The sequence below is a fragment of the Leucopleurus acutus genome (genome assembly GCF_964270905.1).
Source record: "Leucopleurus acutus genome assembly, chromosome: 13".
Classification (NCBI taxonomy): domain Eukaryota; kingdom Metazoa; phylum Chordata; class Mammalia; order Artiodactyla; family Delphinidae; genus Leucopleurus; species Leucopleurus acutus.
The window spans coordinates 72632292-72653277 of NC_139155.1; the positions used below are offsets into that span (position 1 = coordinate 72632292).

The following is a 20986-nucleotide window of genomic DNA, read 5'->3' on the forward strand; positions in this document are numbered from 1 at the left end:
TGGTGTTGAGTGGATATTTGTAGAATAAATTAACAGACGAATGGATACATTAAGTCAGTGTTGCCCCTTTGGGGAGCTTTTTATTTGGGGATCCTTTAAGGCTAAATGTTTATGATTTACAAAAAGCACGTACACGGGCTTCCCTGGTGGCGCAGTGGTTGAGAGTCCGCCTGCCGATGCAGGGGACACGGGTTTGTGCCCCAGTCCGGGAAGATCCCACATGCCGCGGAGCAGCTGGGCCTATGAGCCATGGCCGCTGAGCCTGCGCGTCCGGAGCCTGTGCTCCGCAACGGGAGAGGCCACAACAGTGAGAGGCCCGCGTACCGCAAAAAAAAAAAAAAAAAAAAAAGCACGTACACTTGCATGACAGTTTCCTAAATTTTCACCTTGCTAGGCATTCATCTTTGGGGTTCGAGTGAGACTGAAATAAATGGAAAAAAACAGGAAGATGATCTTGGTTTGAAAGCAAAGCAAAACAAAAACATCTGTCGACAAAAATAATAAACAGTCTTTAATAGGAATAGAAAAAGTTTTATTTGAACCAAACTGAGGACCATAGCCCGAAAGACAACCTTTCAGATAACTCTGAGGAACTGCTCCCAAGGAGCATTTTTTTCAGAACAGTTTTATGTCTTGTCAGAACAAAGAACATGAAACAAGTCAGGGATACATTCCTTCAAGGTTTCAGGACACACACACACACACACACACAAACAGAACAGATCAGCAGGTACACAGCGAGTCCATATGGCCTTGGCACCTGGGAAGGGAATCTTATCATCAGAGGAGAACCAGCATGGGCGTCCGAGGAAGGGAGGCATTTCATCTTTATTTTTAACGTGGACATTCTTTACTTCTGGTCAGTGCGCCCTTTTCTTTAATAATTAAAGCTTATGTACAGTGTATGTTTGATTGGCTACAAACTGGCTGCTCTAGTTAGCATGAAATTCAAGTTAACTCATGTAGAAGCCAGAATGACTTCCCCAGATCTCAACATGTGAACATTTTGTTTTCAATCACATCTAATGCCCTCCAGAATTATTTGGGGCACATAATTGACTCTGACATTTGTAAAGGGGAAGATTTGGAAACCTCACACAGGGGTGTGAATGTAGCAATTTTAACTTTCCAATACAATGTTTTCTTCTGTTCCCCCCTCCCCCGCAGGCTTCATGATAACCGCATTATGTGTATTGTGTATATTGTGTGTTGGTAGCTCTGCCTCAGCCCTTGGCTTGCGTGTCTCATTCAGAGGCCACAGTGGCCTTGACCTCTGACTCCTGTGGTGTCCCATCAGGCTGAGCCATTCACGGGAGAGCTCCCCTCCCAACCAACGCTGCCCATCCTCGGAGAGAAACTGCACCAGGTTTTTCGCAGTGTCCTGGAAAATCTGAGGAACGTCATGAAGGGCTACTGTCTGCCGGAGCCTATTTTTAGCATCAAGGTGGGTCACGTGGGCAGGGTAGGTGTGTATCACACACACGTGCATAGGTCCGTATGAGAGCCAGAAGATCCCAGAGATCTTTATTGAGGTAAGAAATGAGAAAATGATTCATCCTCTGGTGTTTCTATCAAGGACCCGTTCTCAGGAAGTTCCTCAGTTTCATTGTAAACATCAGTGTATGTTTCTCTCTGATTATAAACTGTTGTAAAGGTGACATTGCTTTTTGGGGTTGGGTTCAGCTCAACACTGAGAATGTTCACATAGTAAGTTAAGAAAGGAGTCGATGTGGGTCACCCTCTTAAAGAGACAGCGAGGAAGGGCTTTGTCCAGAAACACAACTCTGTTCATCATCCCAGGGTCCCGTTGTCTGTAGAGAAACAAGTCCTCAAATTTTCAGACCTCCGTGAAAGACCCATGCTGCTAAACTCAACGTCAGTAACTATAAAACTGTGCCACATCCCATTCCATCCCAGAAAAGCCAATCACAGTGTTGGTGGTCATAGTAATAACTCAGCCCTTGTCCTGTACATGCTATGTGCCATCTACTACTCTAAGTACTTGAACCTTATTAAGTCATTTCACCGTCCCAGCAACCTAGGAGGTAAGAACTGTTATTATTTCCATTTTACAGGTGAGGAAACTGAGGCACAGAGAGGCTACAAAATTTGCCTGGTTTCACCCATGAAGAGGCAAAGAGGGGACTTGAACCCTGGCCCCCTAGCTTCAGAGTCCATGCACTTAGCCCCTAGGTTATGCTGCTTAACTGCTAGAATTACAACTTTTTTTTAAGTCTTTGCACTTGCCTGTGTGTGCATGGTTTCATTTTTAAACCTTACAACCACATTATGGGGTTGGCGCCATTATCCTCCCCATTCAAAGACCATCAACAGTTCTGCTTCCGGGTGAGCCGGAAGCAGTGCAATGCAGCTGTTAAGAGTCTCTGAGTCTGCCTGAGTTTGCATCCTGGCTTTGCTTCCTACTAGCTGGGTGACTTTGGGTAACTTAATTAACCTCTCTGTGTTTCAGTTTCCTCAACTGGAAAATGCAAATAATGATTATTCCTACTTTGTGGGGTTGTCTCTGAGGATCAATGAGAATATGCAAATCCAGGACCTAAGACAGTGTCTGGCACAAAGCCAGTGTCCCACAAATGTTCGTTTTTCCCAGGGCCTGGTGTTCTATCCCCACACCAGGCTGGCTGTTTGGATGCATGGAGAGGGGAGTGGGGCCTTCCTGGGTCGGGAAACTGGGTGTTCATTCCCCCTGTGGTCAGGGGGCCATTCTACTCTGGACTGTTCCACAGGCCACTGGGTCTAGATCTTTGGCCACTCACGTGCACGGGGCCTGGATGGGCTGAGTGTGTCAGCCGCCCCGTGGTGGGCGGCCGTGCCCATGCCCCCAGCACAGCCTTGGGCTGACTCTGTGCTCCCCGCTGCAGCTGAAGGACTGGGTGCAGAAACTCCTGATGACCCTGCGGCACCCAACGCTGCCACTGCTGGATCTGCAGGAGATCATGACCAGCGTGTCGGGCCGCATCCCCGCCCCCGTGGAGAAGGCTGTCCGCAGGGTGATGGCCCAGTACGCCAGCAACATCACCTCGGTGCTGTGCCAGTTCCCCAGCCAGCAGGTGGGTGCCCCCCACCCCCACCCCAGCCCCGCTGGGAACCCGTCTCCCCACCAGTGGGGACGTCCGGTCTCTGATCAAATCGGGCTTCACGAGACCCACTTACAGCCGAGATGCTGGGGACTGAGAGTTTTCTTTCACGCCTTCTCTGCAGGATCGCAGCATTTCCCCCAAAACAACAGTTGTTTAGAGGAACATAAACAGTTATTAGGCCTCACTCTGTATAACTCGGCTGCGGAACAGGAGTAAGCAGTTGGTGCAAACAGAGTGAGCGTTTTCCAAAAATACGCTGGCTGACACAGTAGAGGACATTGTGAGTTCTTCTTGCCAGTGTGTAGTACTGATTCTGCCCCTCTGCTTTGTGTAAGGTGACGAACTTGGGGCTATACATATATATAATATTATTTAAGAATGGAAACCATTCCCGGGTAGTATCAGAAATCTCTAATAATTCTACAATGGCCTCGTTTTGTTCTTTTTTGGGGTCGCTTTTATCAGGCGTTTTAAAGGAAATCTGCATTTTGAAGAGCCATCTCTTTTTTATCTTCATGCCCTCTGCCTGGTTATAAGGGCTGCCTCCCACCATCACCCCACCCACATGTCAGCAATTTGGGGCGCCCGAGGTCAGTGTAAGTCAGTTTATTCCCAGAGGTCAACCTCTAGGTTGGAGTATCGTTCGGCCATAAAAAGGAATGAAATACTGATTCATGCTACCCCAGGGATGAACCTTGAGAACATGATGCGCAGTGAAAGAAGCCAATCATTAAAGACCACGTGTTGCCTGATTCCATTTATATGAAACATTCAGAACTGGCAAATCCACGGAGAAGAGGAAGTAGATCAGTGGTTGCCAGGGGCTGGGGGCGGGGGGGTTGGCGAGTAGCTGCTAATGGTTATAGGATTTCTTTGGGGAAGAAGAAAACGCTCTGAAATTGGATAGCGGTGGTGGTTGCACAACTCTGTGAATATACTAAAAGCACGGAATTAATTGTACACTTTAAAAGAAGGGGGGCGGAAGAGGATGGTATATGAATTCTATCTCAACTAAAAAATAATGAAAATAAAGCTCTCAGGGACCCCAGTTGAGAAAAATACATGTTGGAACCTTCTGGGAATTTGTTATTGATGCAGGTTTTTCATTACATGTTTTTTTTGTCGCCACAGACAATATGCCGATCGCATTAAATCTAACTGTAAAAATAGGACCCCCATAGCCAACACCCTCATGCTCCCTGGGGTTGGAAATTCCCTTCTCCTCTTTCCCCAGGGCATTTGTATTTGTGGAGAGGGATGATACAGTGGTGCGTGTCTTTATGTGATTGTTGTCATTCTGAGCTCTTGAGTCTTCAAGCCACGTGTTGAGTGGGGTGTGCAGAGCTGTTTCTGGGTGGCCAGAGGGCTTTGGGGCTGGAATTTTAAATTTTTGAACGGGATCCCCATGGGAGCCTGTGGTGGGTCCTTCTGGTGACTTCTGCGTGGCAACCAGATTGTGTGGTTTGAGTGGCCTGTGACCTGTCCTGTTTTCCCATGCAGATAGCCACCATCCTGGACTGCCATGCGGCCACCCTGCAGCGGAAGGCTGATCGGGAGGTCTTCTTCATGAACACCCAGAGCATTGTGCAGCTGGTCCAGAAGTGAGTCCTGGGCCCTCCTTGGGGTGTGGTTATCACACTCAGTTATCCATGTATTGCCCCAGGGTGGTGCTATCTTAAGGGCAGGCTCAAACTGAGAGACAGTGCCTGGGGTCCGATACCCCACTTACAGCCCCAGCACAGCCCTTCCTAACAGCAGAACAAAGCAACACCCTTTACCTCCGTGAATCTCAGTTTGCCAGTCTGTAAAATGGGGATAAAAACACTTCACACACCATAAGTCATTTTGAGCTATGAGCAGATTGATTTTTGTAAAGTGCTGACACATAGTGAGTCCAAGTGGTAGCTTTGATTATGAGACAGTGGGATGAGATGGCTATACAGGCTGTAAAGGATTATACAGATTATCCTTGCGGTTTTGGGGGATCCTTGCAAAGGAGGAGTTGGCGAAGAATTTGTATTTTATCTTAAGTAGTTCTTGAGCAGGGAGAACTATTCTGATGATAAAAAGAACTTCCCTTTTGCTTGAAAACTCTACCCAGCAAGAAAGCTTTGCCTATAAGGACAGAATCCAAACATTCTCAGACTTCAGCGAATTAATTCAGCGCATGTTAGCCATGGGGCAGAAACTATCAGAGGTACAGAGGATATAGGACTATAGGAAAATGCCGACCTTTTCAGGGCGCTCCCTGGCTCATGGGGACCTATACTAACAATATAGGATCGCAGCTGAGGAAGGAGATTGGAGTTTGGATTCCCCACCAAGTGAGAGTCACAGCTGGATGTGCAGGATCACTTTGCCTCCCTTAGACTGCTAACACGAACCCATCCTTCAGCAATGGAAATGCCTAGGAGAAATGACAAACGAATCGAATTCCATAGCAGGATTTTGTGTGTTAAATATAAATCTCAAAGCTCTGTCTTATGTTGTGTTCGTGTGTGTTTTTAAAATCACATCTGAATAAGAGAGTATTTTAGGTTCTTCCTCTCTTTCGTTGCCCTTTGGTGATGCTGGGGTGAAGCTGCTTTCAGCTTCCCTAAAACTCAGCATCACATTCTCTTACACACTCAATTCCCTGTGTTCTGAAATAGTTTAGGAGAGGAAATGGTTTAAGGAACATCCAGGTTACCGTTTGGTTTTAAAAGGGACGTGAAATTTACACAGGGATCTTTTGGTAAATGTCCTTCAAGTTTTGTTTTGTTTTGTTTTCCAATCTGTCTTTATACACTGAGTGGTTAATTGAAAATTTTTGCTTTGCAACCATGCATGCAAGGCTGACCCCTTTCAGCATCCCAACTCTGTAAGTGTTTTTCCTTCTCTCTGGGGACGGGCAGGCATCATCCAAAGGCTCAGGCTTGGCCTCGCATTGGATGTGTGACCTTGGGCAAGTCACTGCTCTCCCTGGCCTGCGGAGTTATTAGCACAAATGAACTAACTCACACATCCCTCCCAGGCCTAAAGATTAGAGGGAGCAGCCTCCAGTTTCTTTATTAGTGTTTTCTCCTTATTCAAATCATAAAAGTCCTGGCTGTGGATAACTCCGGCACCCCAGGAAGTAGAGTTGATCACTAAGCCAGCCTTCCCTTCCTCCCCAGATACCGCAGTGGGACCCGGGGCTACATGAAGGCGGTGGTGTTGGATCTCCTGCGAAGATATTTACTGGTTGAGCACCATTTCCAACAAGGCAAGAGTCGCCACCGCAAGCATTGGTGACAAGCCCACGGGGGCAGGAGGGGCCCCGAGCCTTACCCCACGTGGCCTTTTATCTCCCTGCAGCCCACTACGACAAGTGTGTGATAAACCTCAGGGAGCAGCTGAAACCAGACATGTCCCAGGTGTTGGACTGCATCTTCTCCCATGCGCAGGTGGCCAAGAAGAACCAGCTGGTGATCATGTTGATCGTAAGCAAGAAAAGTCACCCTTTACCCAGAGTGGGGGTAGCTCAGGGCTCCACCGACTTTTTCTGGAAAGGGCCAGGGAGTAAATATATTAGATTTAGCCCGGGATATGGTCTCTGCCCTGACCTCTCAATGCTGCTGTGGCACAGTGTAAGCAAATGGGCATGGCTGTGTCCCAATAAAACTTTGCTTATAAAACTAGGCAGTAGGTAGGATTTGTTGACCCCTGGGGGGAGGTCATGAATAACCCACAAAGCCCCTACTGTGTGCCAGGCACTCCTGACATGCTTTACAAATACTAACTTGTTTAATTCCCTAAGCAGCCCTAGGAGGTCGGTACCGTTCTCATCCTCCTTTGACAGAGCACAGAGAGGTGAAACCACTTTCCCAAGGGTACTCAGCTTATAAGTGCATTATAAGTGTGTGCATTATAAGGGTACTCAGCTTATAAGTGTGGATTTGAACCCACAGCATGGTTCCAGAGTCATGAGCTATGATTAGTCAAGGGGTATTGGATTCCGAGTCTTCTGGTAGGGCTTTCATTTTGCCTTCTTGGTGAAGCGTGGAATGTCTTTGTTCTTATTTCTCCTCCTACCGGGTGATGATTAGCAATCCTTTATAGCTAAAGATTTTTTTCCTTGACGTGACTTAGAAAATATAGTATCAGCAGATAGTAGCAGAGACTTGGGCTTGGCTTATAGCAGGAAGGGGTCGGCAGAGTAAAGGGGCCAGAGAGTAAATATTTCAGGCTTTGGCCATGCAGCCTATGTTGAAACTACTCAGTCCTGCCATTGTAGCGTGAAAGTGGCCATAGACAATATGTGAATGAATGAGTGTGGCTCTGTGCCAATAAAACTTTATTTACAAAACTGGGCAGTGGGCCAGATTTGGGCCTGGGCTTATAGGGCAGTTAACACCCTAACAAAATGGATTCATAAATATTGATATTTTTGTAAAGAATCATTTAAAAATCTCCTAATGCAGCATGAGATTCTCTTAATCCAGGCTGTACTTGAGAACCACCTGGGGTGGGGGTGGGGGAGCTTTTAAAAAATACAGATGCCCAGGCCCCGCCCTTGGTCCATTAACTCAGGCTTTCTGTGGATGGGGCCCAGGCATTAGTACTTTCTGAAAGCTTCTCCAATGGGAAGTTTAAACGGGGACTGTATATTAGATAATAATATTGGTCTAGTGTTCAATTTTTGGAGTGTTTTAACAGTTCTACAGTTAGCTGGGGAGAGATCTTTTTTCTCAAGGGGGTACATTCTGAAGTAGTGGAAAGGATCATGGTGTCTGCAACTGAAAGAGAGAAAGAGAAAAGAGTGAGAGAGTGTGTTTGTGTGTACAGGCATGCACGTATGCTTACTAGAAAAGCAAATGTGAAAGTTTAGCAATTGCTGAATCTGGATAATTTTTGATGTACTGATCTCCTGTAGTTTTGAAGTTCTTCAAAATTAAATTTGGGGGACTTCCCTGGTGGCGCAGGGGTTAAGAATCTGCCTGCCAGTGCAGGGGACACGGGTTCATTCCCTGGTCCAGGAAGATCCCACATTTCACGGAGCAACTAAGCACATGCGCCACAACTACTGAAGCCTGCGAGCCACAACTACTGAGCCCGCATGCCACAACTACTGAAGCCCACGTGGCTAGAGCCCGTGCTCCACGATAAGAGAAGCCACTGCAGTGAGAAGCCCACGCACCGCAACGAAGAGTAGCCCCCGCTTGCTGCAACTAGAGAAAGCCCGCGCACAGCAACAAAGACCCAATGCAGCCAAAAATAAATAAAATTTAAAAAAAAATTAAATTTGGGAGGAAGGATCCCCAAGTGATTGCAATATGCAGCCAGGATTGGGAACTTAAGACCAAGGACATATCTAGTCTTGGGGGGAATTTCATTGCTAAAATAATATAACCCTTTTCTCAAAGTACCTCCTTTGGATGGAGTCTTCTTAAGTGTGAGTGTCTGTAAAACAAAGGATGCCTATAATTTATTACAGTCCACTCACCATTTGTTCATAGGCCAGGGCTTGGGTCTGTGGGTTATTCTGCTGTTTGCTATTCTTTGTGTACATAATAACTCTCTTTTGGGCGTGAAGTTCTTAAAAATAATGTTCATCAGAGGATGGCCTGGGGAAGAGGACGGCCTGGTGGAATGGCCCCCAGATCAGAGACCTAGGGCACTGCCAGGGGCTTCTTGGTGAAGGAGGCTAAAAATGTTGTAGCAGGTGTGGTTTGGGGGTTGTATGTGAGATTCATTATTCTTCTGGCTCTCTTGTTTCCATTTGCTAGAAAATGGTGAGTTCTTTGCATTTGACGGTATTTGATGCTTTGGAGATTTTGAGCAAAGACTTGTTAATTGAGTGATTACTTGGAAATGAAATTTTTTTGAGTCTTTACAGGAAACCTCATTTCTGAACATCAATTCAGTGGTTATAGGACTTTGCTAATGACAAAACAGAGAAAACAAAACATGATGCTGTGAACTAAAATATACACCATGGGACCACTTCACAAAAGTTAATAAGAAAGAGAGAGAGTATTTTAGACTTTTGTGTGTAGAGTGTGGTGGCCAGATTTTAAAATTTTTCATACAAAACTTGTCTTGAGTCTTTCCTCTCTTATTTATTTTTTATTCCTATCTTTGGCCATGCCACACGGCTTGCAAGATCTTTCCCAACCAGGGATTGAACCCAGGCCACAGCAGTGAAAGCCCAGTATCCTAACCACTAGGCCACAGGGAACTCCTGAGTCTTTCCTCTCTTAGAAAACCACTAGCCTGGTTGTTGGACAGTGCCTACGTTCTGTGCTATCCTTGGAGTCACAGGCTGGTGGAATGATGGAGACTAATGCCACCGCCACTTGATAAAGCAAATCAGAATTTGGGAGGGAGAGAAAGTTTAGAATAATTTCCCACGAGATTTCTTCAGCACTGACATGCTATGTGTTTGTGTACAAGTGTGAAATATTAATATGTTAAAAAAAAATTTTCTGACTGTAAAAACAGTGTGGTCTCATTCTAATTAGGAAAATGCAGATGCGGAAAAGAATGACCCCTGGCACCACCACCTGGTGACCACTTGGAGAACGGCCTGGTGCAAGGAAGCGGGGGTGTGATGCCCAGGCATTCAGATTCCCAGCATTCATTGTTCTGTCTCTGTGGGTATTGAGGGAGTATAAGCTCTGAGCCATTACCAAGCCCTTCTTGCATTTAGGGCATAAGAGGAGTTGCAAAGACCAGTCGCATGCGGCCCTGGTCTCCAGCAGAAAGGTCCCTTGTTCAGAAGCAGAGAGGAGGGATGCACGTAGGAACCCTCATCCCTGCCTCTTCTGCAAGTTCCACCTCTAGATCTTCTCTCTTGCAGGAAGCCTCCCTTGACCTCTCCAGGCCCTAGATGCTCCCCTCACACTGGGGCTCCTGGAGGGTAGCTTACACACCCTCACCAAAGCCTCCCATGTGGCCCTTACTCTTTGTTCATACCTGCCTCTATTTCCCCTCATCCCTCTTCTCTGAAACTGAGCTCCATAAGTCAGGCAACAACGTTTAGAGGAAAGAGGCCATAGCGACAGGAGAGCCCTGGGTTCAAATGTGGATCTGCCTCGCACGTGCTTGGTAGCCTTGGGGCAAGGCGCGTTGCCTCTCCGAGCCTCAGTTTCCTCATCTGTAAAATGGGAATCATATAGTAACTTGTCAGTGGGTTGGGGGCATTTGAGGAAATGAGTGGAAAGGGTCTAGCTGCTTGCCCGGCCATAGTAAGTACCTGATAAGTGCCGGCCATTAACAGTGATGCAGGCAGAGACTTTGTTGTCTTTTTCTTCATGCCAGGAATTTAGGGCATGTTTTGGGGTGGATGAATGGGAGAGTGAATGAATAGGGGGGTACTTGGTGGAGAGTGGCCAAGGGTATGTGTATCACACTGTGCAGGTTTGCGGGGGCAGCCACACCCCCACCCCCCTGGCCAAGGGTGAATGCTGGCCTGTTTCCTTCTGTAGAACAGAGAGCCATTTGGATTTTGTTTCTCTCCCCCGAAGGATGAGCTCTGTGGCCCAGACCCTTCCCTGTCAGATGAGCTGACCTCCATCCTCAGCGAACTCACTCAGCTGAGCAAAAGCAAGCACTGCAAAGTGGCCCTCAGAGCCAGGCAGGTAGGGTCGCCAGCCGTGGTCCCCACCGTGCATGACGTCACAGGGTGCCGCCCTTCCCCACACGCGGCCCCCACCGTGCATGTCCCCTCTGCTGCAGGACCCGCCCCTTGGCTCCTCCCCATGAGGATGGCTCACCCCAGCCCCTCTGTCCCCTCCCCCTGCAGGTCCTGATTGCCTCCCACCTCCCCTCCTATGAGCTGAGGCACAACCAGGTGGAGTCCATTTTCCTGTCTGCCATCGATATGTATGGCCACCAGTTCTGCCCGGAAAACCTCAAGGTGAGGCCACCTCCATCCATGTACTTGGCGGAGAGCATACGCCATGGCCCACGTGGGGCCTGGGGGTGTGGAAGCGGGCTCCCCCTTCCCTCGATGGGCTGGCACTCGGGTGCAAGGCACAGCTGCCAACTCCAGTGGTTTAGTCCAGTGTGGCCAGGGCTGCCCAGGGGAGGCTCTGGGAGAGGTTGAGTCCTGCAGGATGGACAGAGCCTCAGGCAGCAAGGCTCTCCCCAGAGGTGTGATGTTAAAAGTTCATGTGTCGTGGAGCTTATTGGAAGCTGGGAGCACTCACATGGTTGGGTCATGGCTTCATCTTCCCAGGGCTCCCCCACCTCCTAAATCTGCCTCATTCACAGGCTTCCAGGCACCCCCTCCACATCTGGAACTGGGAGCCCTGGGAGCAGTCACCCCAGAACTGCCTCCATGTTCAGATCTCGTGGGCCTGGGAAATGGGCAACGTTTTGTGATAACAATACGACCAGCCTCCTTCCCTGCCCCCATCCCTCCTGCTTATCTGACTGCTGGTTAGAACTCGTTAACATTCCCTTTTCCTTCTTTTTCCCACTTCCATTTTCTGTAGAAATTAATACTCTCAGAAACGACCATATTTGACGTCCTGCCCACTTTCTTCTATCATGCTAACAAAGTCGTCTGCATGGCATCCTTGGAGGTAAGTAGGAGAGAGGCCCCCGTAACAGCACCAGTACTGACCATGCCGGTCCTAACATCCACTACCCGCCTGCCACATGCCTGACCCTGGACCACGTGCCTGGCAAACGTGATCTTATCATTCTCTGTACAAGGTAGGTCCTGTTACTTACACCTGTCTCACGGAGAAGAGAACGGAGGCTCAGAGAGGTGAAGCAACTTGCTCAAGGTCACACAGCTAGGAAGTAGCAAAACCAGGATTCACATTAGGTCTGTCTTAGTCCAGAGTCCTTGCTGGTAAGCCCTGCTATCTTGTGTGCCATTCTAGCCTCCTCCGGACCAGGCACAGTTAAATATGAACCCCCAAGGGCCAAGTCTGAGGCACTTCATCCAAACTTTCCAACTCACCTGCCTTAGATACCTTTGAAAGACTTTTCCACTTGGAACTATGAGAGCCGGAAGGAGCCTAGGTGACAGTTTAAGGTGACCTCCCTGTGTGTCAGGCAGAGATGAACACCAGCAGTGGCAAAACCTGGATTAGAGCCAGGTTGTCTGCTTCCGCTCTGGTCTTCCTGAATTCAGGGGCTGAGAGGTGTTTGGTTAATTTCAGGACATCACGACGTTCCATCTGCTCTTTCAGAATCCTTTCAAGGAGTTATGAGATGATGGGTGTTTTCAACTTGACCGTCTTCCCCTGGTGATTTCTCCTCATTTCTTTACCCTCTGAACTTGGAGTCTCAGTCCCCTGTGGTGCCCACTCTTCTGCCATCTTTTAGACCCCATGGGTCACCCATCCTGATGCCAGAAGGTTGACTGGGTCTCCATGGAGACTATTTTGGGCTTGTAAGCATGTTACAGCCAGTGTCTCTGGGCCTGCAATTTTTACCCCTCCCCTGGTTTCGACTCCAAGAACCCCTCCAGGCCCCACTCTTTGTTCGCAGCAGTGAGACCTAATACAGCTCTTAAGTAGCTACCAAGTGTTTTCCCCCCGTCTTCAGTTTTCACCAGTAACTATTGAGACCTACTGTATTCCAGCTGCTGGGGATACATTAGAGAATAACCATAGTCTCTGCCTTAGTGGAGCCTCTCTGGCTGGGGAGAGACACGCACTCAGTATTTCTTTAATTATACATGTGATAGGGCCACAGAGGGAAAATGCAGGCCATGATGAGAATTGCACAGCAGTACTTAACCTTACCAGGAGGTTCGACTCAGACTTTGATGAGAAAGTAACATGAAAGTGTCTGAAGAGCAAGTAGGAATTTGTGGGAGGGAGAAGCAGAGAGATTCCAGTCAGTGGCGTGTGCAAAGGTCCAAGCTGTGTGACCTCTGGCAAGTTGCTTTCCTTCTCTGGACTCTTAGATTCTTGTACTTTAGATAAGGATAGTAATGCTGACCTCACAGGATGAGTAAGCATCAGATGTGAGTATTGATCACCACTGTCACCCATCATCCAAACACCTGTCCTATTTAGGGGGTCCTAAGTCTAGGGGTCCTAAGTCAGATAGAAAGCAGCAGCCCACCTTCCCCACTTAATAAAGTGCTGAATCCCATTTATTTCTGTTAGTGATTTTTCTAGGATGCTTTCTTAACACGTTCCATCACTTGGTTGGGCAGTTTTATTGAATAGAATCCAACCTTTTCTTCACGACTCACGATGAGCATTGTAAACATAAGGTTTTTCACTTGGCCTCTTGAGTTGTGTAGAGTTTTGTCCCCGCTTAAAATGTGTCTGGTCCTCCCAGACCATGCCCAGGGTCACTGATTCTCTAGGAAGACTCCAGGACTCAGCATATAGATGTGCTCACAGTTGTGGTTTATTACAGCAAAAGGATACAAAGCACAGTCAGCAGAGAGAAAGGGCTCATGGGGTGAAGGCCAGAGGACACCATGCACAAGCTTCCAGTGGTCCTCCAGGCACTTTTAATTCCTTGAGAAACAAATTGTGGCAACACATGTAAAAGTTGTCTACCACAGAAGCTCATTAGAGACTTAACACCCACAGTTTTATTGGGGGCTGGTCACATAGGCACTCTCTGCCTGACACATACCAAAATTCTAAACCCCAGGAAGAAAACACATGTTCAACATAAATCGTACTGTTTGCATAGATTAGGCAACGTCAACCATTCTTATCTGGGAATGGTGGGAATCCTCCCTAAATCTGGGTTCTTAGTTGCTAGCAAAAGGCCAACCTTGCAAGCAGGCCTTTCAAAGGATAGCAATTAGGCCTGCTGTGTTAACTTTTGCTGCACAGTCCCTGGCTTCCCTATTCAATTAAAAAAATTCCCAATGCTTAGACTCTAGAACCATGTGGTCCAATATGGCAGCCACTGGCCACACATGGCTTTTGAGCACTTGCAGTGTGGCCAGTCTGATTGAGCTGTGCTTGAAGTGTAAGATACACACTGGATTCCAAAGACTCAGTATGGAGAAAGAATTTAAAATATCTTAATTTTTTTAAATTGATTACATGTTGAAATGATAATGTTTTAGGTATTGGGGATGACATGAAATATATTATTAAAATTATATTTAACCTCTTGCCTTTTTTTAAGTATCAACTGGAAAAATCTGAAATTGATTTAAAATTGCCTACGTGGCCTGTGTTGTATTTCTGTTGGACAGTGTTACTCTAGAGCAGGGGTCAGCAAACTATAGTCCGTGGGCCACATCTGGCCCACTGCCTGGTTTTGTAAATAAAGTTTTATTGGAACACAGCCATGCCCGCTCATTTACGTACTGTCAGTGGCACGAATGTATGCCCCCTGTAGTGGAAGCGTGGAGTCTTAACCACTGGTCCGCCGGGGAAGTCCCTACAACAGCAGACTTGAGTAGTTGTGATAAAGATATATTCCACAAAAGCCTGAAATATTTACTATCTGGTCCTTTGCAGAGAAAGTAGCATCCTGAAGAGTGAGCAAATTTGCTGTTAGCTACCACTTTAGGGATCATATTTCAAGATCGTTTCTGGGACCCTTCAGCCTGAGTTTTCTCAGGTGTTGAGGGCACTCCGTCAGCTGTGCTTCTGTTTCATTAGGTTTATGTGCGGAGGGGCTACATCGCCTACGAGTTAACCAGCCTGCAGCACCGGCAGCTCCGGGACGGCACCTGCGTGGTGGAATTCCAGTTCATGCTGCCCTCCTCCCACCCAAACCGGTACAGAGTGGTACCCACCTGGGGGGCCAGCTTGTGCTGCCTTTCTCCCTGACCACTGTAGCCCTGTTTCTGGAGGGACCCAGCAGGGATGTCTGGGAACTGCTGGGAAGACGTCAGGTGCACCACTTCCCCACCCTGGCATCTCCCCCCATCTTTGTTCTCTCGTCTGTAAAATGGAGATAGCCCAGTGCTTATCTCCGGTAGCCACTGCCCACCTGTGGGATATTGAAATTAAAACGCATTACAGTTAAATTAAAAATTCAGTTCCTCGGTTGTACCAGCTGCATTCAAAGTGTGCACTAGCCACAAGCTCACATGTGACTTGTGGCTGCCATGTTGGACGTTGTGGTTCTAGAACATTCTGTCATGCAGAAAGTTCTATTGGACAGAGTTGTCCAAGACCATGATGAAAAGTAAGTGAAATAAGGCAAAGACAGCATTCAGGGCTGTGTCTGGCGTGCAGAAAGTTGATGAATATTAAGGGTCCCTTTGAAGATCATGACTGATACTGTTATTACTGTCCGATGGCATGACGTGGGTCGGGCTCTATGCTGAGTGCTTCCACACTCTATTTCATTCAGACTTATTCCCCACCCCCAAAAAAGAATTGTGACATTTTCCCAATTGAGAGAAAAGGGGACTGACTCTTTGGGGGCCTGGAATCATTTTGGGGGTCTGTGGGAGGGGTGGTGTAAGAACTTTTGAACTTGTCCGCCCCTGAGGAGGAATTCTTTCCCTTTGGATTTCATTGTCACAGCAGTTCAACCCCGTTAGGAAAGGGGGGCCGCCCTCTGAAGGCCGGGGGTCACTCACGCCTTGTTTCTTGCAAGAACTTACACGGCTGTCCAGGTTATTGGTTGTGACCCTCAGTATAGACACAGGGTGTTATTATCAGCCAGGGAGACGTTGAGGACCCTAGCGGGCTTCCCCGACTGTCTCAGGCCCTTGCCATTGCTGTCGGCTGGGAGGGCCAGGAGCTTACTTGGGACCTGTGGCCTCAGCTGCCTCCACAGCCCTGCTCTTGCAGGCCTCTGGGAAGGTCATGAGGGGTGAGGTCTCACCGCCCAGCAGGGCCTGGCTGGACCCTCCACACCTGTGTCTGTAGAGCCAGGCACGTTGTGAACTGGGTCGTGAGACCAGAGGAGAGGTCAGGCGAGAGGCCAGCAGGACTTAGGTCCAGGCCCAGGGGGCGCTGAGCATGGCCAGAGCGGGGGAACTCAAGAACACGGCCATGCCTGAGGGGCTGTTGTCCTAGTTCCAGAAAAGTAGCGGGTGAGGCCAAACCTTTCCATGTTTTTGCCAAGAGAAGCAGGAAAGCTAGGCTTTAAAAAGAAAATCAAATCCTCAGCTTTTCAGTGTGGACAGGTAGTCAGTGTATAAGGAATATATTAAAAGTGATGCGTGCACCAGCGTCTGTCTGGAGCCACAGGTCCATCTGTGGGCCGAATTCAGCCCGTGCCGCCACACCAGTGTGTTACCCCTGCCTTCAGCTGTCTGGGAGCAGGGGACCTGGCGGATGCTTTCAGGGGTATCCAACAGGAAGGCACACACAGGCCCTGCCCCACCTGGATTGGGGGTCCCCAAGAGCATCCGTGGTTTCTAGAATTCACTAGGAAAATGTCCAGGATTCAGTATATTCATGCTTGTGACTGTGATTTATTATAATGAAAGACACAAAGCCCAATTAGCAAAGGGAAAAGGGGCACGGGGTCAAGTTCAGAGGAAGCCAGCGCAAGGTCCCAAGAGTTCTCTCCCAGTGGAATCACCCAGGACATGCTTCATTCTCCCAGCAGGGAGCTGTGATGGTGTGTGTGCAGTGTCGTCCAGCAGCGGGCTACAGGCTCAGCGCCCAGGGTTTTCACAGGGAGCTGGTCCCGTGGGCACCCTCTGCTGAGCATGTACCAACTCCTAGAGTCCAGAAGGAAAGCTCAGCGTGAACCACGCTGTACGAGCAACGGGGCGCAGTGAGCCTCCCTCATCATTTAGGGAAGGGGGCAGCCCCAACTTCCTGGACGCCAGCCAAGGGCCGGCCTTGCAATACGTCCCTTTTCCAGGAGAGCAACTCAGGCCTGCTCTGTTGACTCTCTTCTGCCCCCATCTGATGAGCAGCCCCTCCTTTGCTTGATTCCGGGGCCCTATCCTAACTCCCCGGGGGACCCATTTGGATTTGCCCCTGGTGTGCAGCCAGTTCTGGGGGCAATGGCCACCTAAACTCCAGTGGGCTGCTGGCCTGGGGGTCAGTTTTGGCTTCTGGCCCTGTCCGTAGGGCGGGTTTGATGGAGGGGAGGGGTTAGGGGAGCAGAGGCCTGGGATGTCTTTCAGAACCAAGGCTGGCCCTTCCCCAGCCTCCGGGGGCTGGGGCTCTCCAGGAGGAATTGGCGCTGAGTGCATTCTTACTCTGGGCTGAGTTCACTACTATGGATTTATCAGGCGACCATGTTGGAATTGGACTTGCATGCATGCACGTACCGTTCATTCATTTATTCATTCACGTGTGGAGCTCTTGCTCTATACCAGGTCCTGAGGAATCAGATGAGACTCCCCAGCCCCTGTCGCTCTACCCCGTCCCTTCCACCCCGATTCTAAGCCCCCCTCTTTCAGAAGGCTCTAATGTGGCGCTGGCTCACCGAAGCTTCCAGGGCAGGAACAGCTCTTGGGGCTAGATCCACGGGTGGCTGCCTCACCCCCTCCTTCCCACTCCTCTGCAGGATGGCCGTACCCATCAGCATCACCAACCCTGAACTGCTGAGGCACAGCACGGAGCTCTTCATGGACAGTGGCTTCTCCCCCAAGTCCCAGCGGATGGGGGCCATGGTTGCCTTCCAGAGATTCGAGGATTTCACCAGGTACCCAGTGTGGCTCAGTCTCCCCAGAACACCCCATGCACAGGGGTTGAGTGAGCTTCCCCTGACCCCCACCCATTCATTGCACACACAGGTGGGGGTGGCCCAGACACATGGCACGGCGAGTTAATAATAACAGAATAATAATATCATCAAAAGCGTGGGCTTTTGTGTCAGCACCTCCTGCTCTTGAATTCTGGCTCTGCACTGCTTCCTGACTATAAGACTCTGAACAAATGATTTCTCTCTGTACCTTCGTTTTCTCATCTGTATAATGGGCATAAGAGAAGGACTTACTTCGTAGGGTCACAAGGAAAATTAAATGAGATAATACATATAAAATATTGTATTTAAGCTATAGTTAATATGTAAATAACGTGCTCAGAAATGTCAGCGTCGTTGCCCTTTTTTCAACTTGGTCCTGTATGTTATGCATCGTGCTTGGATTATCTATGTTTGCAGCAGCCTTGGGAGGTGTAGTGGTTACTTTTGTTATCCTCAGTTGACTCAGAGGAGTGAGATGAGGTTGCAAGGGTCTACCGGCCAGTAAAAGGGGGACCCCAGCCATGCCCCCAAAGTGTTGGGAATCATTTCTTTTATTCAGCATCTCAAATCACATAGGTTCATCCTTCCCTTTTGGGAAAGACCCCATCGATGGTGCCTTGGACCTAGTCAGGAGCCACAGGAATTCTGCACAGACTTGGATGTGCTTGCAGAGTGGTGGTTGGGAAAGAGTGAGGGTCAGGCCTGACCTATCGCCTTGTGGGGCAGCGGCCCCTCAGCCCTCCCTCTCTGCTCCGTGCCTCCAGGAACTTTGATGAGGTCATTTCCTGCTTTGCCAACGTGCCTAAGGACGTTCCTCTCTTCAGCAAGGTCCGTACTTCCCTGTACTCCGAGGATGACGGCAAGGTGAGTGTCTGAGCAGGGAGCAAGCCGAGGAGGGGACGGGCTGGGGCAGTGGCCACCTGGGCCGTTCTACTGCCTACCCTTGGTTTTCTCTCCCAGAGCCTCCGAGAAGAGCCGATCCACATCCTGAACGTGGCCATCCAGTACGCAGACTACCTGGAGGACGAGCAGCTGGTGCCTGTTTTCCGGACATTCGTTCAGTCCAAGGTGTGCTGGGCAGCCTCTGGTTCTGGGTCCCTGGAGAAGGAGGAAGGGCTCTCTTGGTGAGGTGTCCATGTGCCCAAGTCACTTACATAAACAACCATGTACGCATATACCTGTGGGTTGGTTTTATAAACATGTGGTGTCCATTGCCGGCATGGACTCTTACCCAGCAGTAGGGACAGCTGTTACATATGCTTAATGACCCCAGCTGCAGACAGATGTGGAGCAGCTTGGCAAGTGTAGGTAGTAGAACTATGGGGCAGGTGCTGTGTGACCTCCAGCAGGTTACTTTATCTCTCTGATCCTTAAGTTTTCCCATCTGTAAAATGGGACACTTAAGCTCATACATTAATCACATCTGCCAGGCACACTGTATAGCTGTTAGTTCTTTACCCTCCTGACTTGGTCTCAACTTTAAGAACACTTGGAAATTTTCGGCTGTCGCTTTGTAGTGTGTTTATCTGTACATGTGTTGTATCCCCCATGTTATTCTGGTGGGAGGGACACCTCTTACCTCCTCTGACTTGGTGTCCCTCAGAGGACCTGGCCTGGTGCTTCCTAGGCAGGAGGTGTTGGGTGAAAAATGCACGGATGATGCCATGAAAGCTTAGGGACATTATTGTTAGTGATGTACTCAGCCTTATGTGATTGATTAATCAACAGTGTAACGACGTACATTGTAGAAAATGTTGAAGGGGCGGACGGATCTGAAAAGCTTGCCCCACCATCCAGGGCAGTGACTGTGGTATATTTCCCTCTAGCCTGTTTCTTAACAGAGCTGATGTCCTTACTGGACTTTGAGCTTGGCATCCCATGGCTTAGATAAGGCAACGTTTGAGCTGTTGGCAGTTTGCCTGCCCCCTAACCAAATCAGAGGAGGCTCAAGATACTTGGTGGTTCTTCCCCCGAGGGGGCAGTGGAGGGGTGTCAGAATCACCTGTGAACAGCCGTGCTATGGGGGGCAACGTGGCTGTGTGTGGGAAGGAGACAGTTCTCTACATATCGACCCAGGAGGATATGCATGAACTAGAAAAGATTAAACGTATGTGTCTCTGTACAAATAAGTGTTTATATACAGCATACCAAAGAGAGGAAAGTTAGCAGAATATACACCTACCAGGAGAGTGGAAGACATTTTAATGTTACATATTTCTATATTATTTAAAAACTTTTGCACTAAGAAGATACATACGTACACATTCGCAGACACATACACACACCTGTACATTCACGCACACCTGTACATTCACGCACACCTTTAATTGAGAACAGTAATCAGGCTCCCAGTAGAATCCTCTTCATTTTCCAATTTCTCCTGTTTTCTTTGCAACCTGCATTCTGTTAAGTGCCTTACCTCTTTCTGAAATGGGCTAAGGCTCTTCATTTCTCCTAGTAATTTTCCTTATCACATGGAGAAATTTAAAAATATCCTTGTTTTCTGGTCTTCTGGGTGTTTTTCCTTTCCCCAGAGAACTATACAGAATAGTATTTATTTCGTTTAGGGAGCAACTAAAAACAGTTTAGTACTTTCCTTGGGTAATTTTTGACTGAAGTTGAATATACACAGCAGTGCACAAATCATTAATGTACAGCCTGATGAATTTGCACAGGGAATTCCCAAGTGTGACCAACATTCAGATCAAGAAATGACTGCTCTGGCCCCTTCTTGAGCCTCTTCCCATCACTACGTCTCCCCCGCCAGAGATAACCAGCCAGTAGCCTGACTTCTAATAGTAGAGATTAGTTTTGTCTATTTTAGAGTTCTGTATAAACTAAAGCATATGGTTTGTACTTTTTTGTGTCAGGCTTTTTTATTCAGCTTGTCATCTTTTTTTTTTAAATACAGCAGTGCCCCATCCCACCAATTTCATTAAAGAGTTCATGAAATGTTAAGAGATACATGTATATATATGTAATATGTATGTATATATTAATAGCTTTACTGAATATAATTCACTTAGCACACCATTCCCCCATTTAAAGTGTACAATTCAGTGCTTATCAGTACAGTAGTCCCCTTTTCTGCAGTTTTGTTTTCTGCAGTCTCAGTTTCCCACAGTCCACCGCAGTCTTAAATGGAAAATTCCAGAAATTTTTAAGTTTAAGCAATTTGTAAGTTTTAAGTTGTGTGCCATCCTGCTCCGTCCTGCCCGGATGTGAATCATCCCTCTGTCCAAGCGTAGCCGCCCGTTAGTCACTTAGTAGTCAGCTCGGTTATCCCATCAACTGTCATGGTGTTGCAGTAC

At 48.2% G+C, this 20986-nt stretch overlaps 1 protein-coding gene across 5 annotated transcripts in view; it reads left to right on the top strand.

Moving 5' to 3' along the window:
• ACACB (acetyl-CoA carboxylase beta) overlaps nt 1-20986 on the top strand; it is a 122063-nt gene that overhangs the window by 68351 nt on the left and 32726 nt on the right. For all 5 annotated transcript variants that reach the window (XM_082853242.1, XM_082853244.1, XM_082853246.1 and 2 more), the window contains 12 exons: nt 1298-1444; nt 2883-3071; nt 4602-4702; nt 6257-6345; nt 6438-6562; nt 10589-10702; nt 10867-10980; nt 11561-11650; nt 14669-14787; nt 17496-17633; nt 18440-18539; nt 18636-18743. In XM_082853242.1, the coding sequence (XP_082709368.1) occupies nt 1298-1444; nt 2883-3071; nt 4602-4702; nt 6257-6345; nt 6438-6562; nt 10589-10702; nt 10867-10980; nt 11561-11650; nt 14669-14787; nt 17496-17633; nt 18440-18539; nt 18636-18743 (1434 nt within the window). The remainder of the gene's footprint in view (nt 1-1297; nt 1445-2882; nt 3072-4601; nt 4703-6256; nt 6346-6437; nt 6563-10588; nt 10703-10866; nt 10981-11560; nt 11651-14668; nt 14788-17495; nt 17634-18439; nt 18540-18635; nt 18744-20986) is intronic.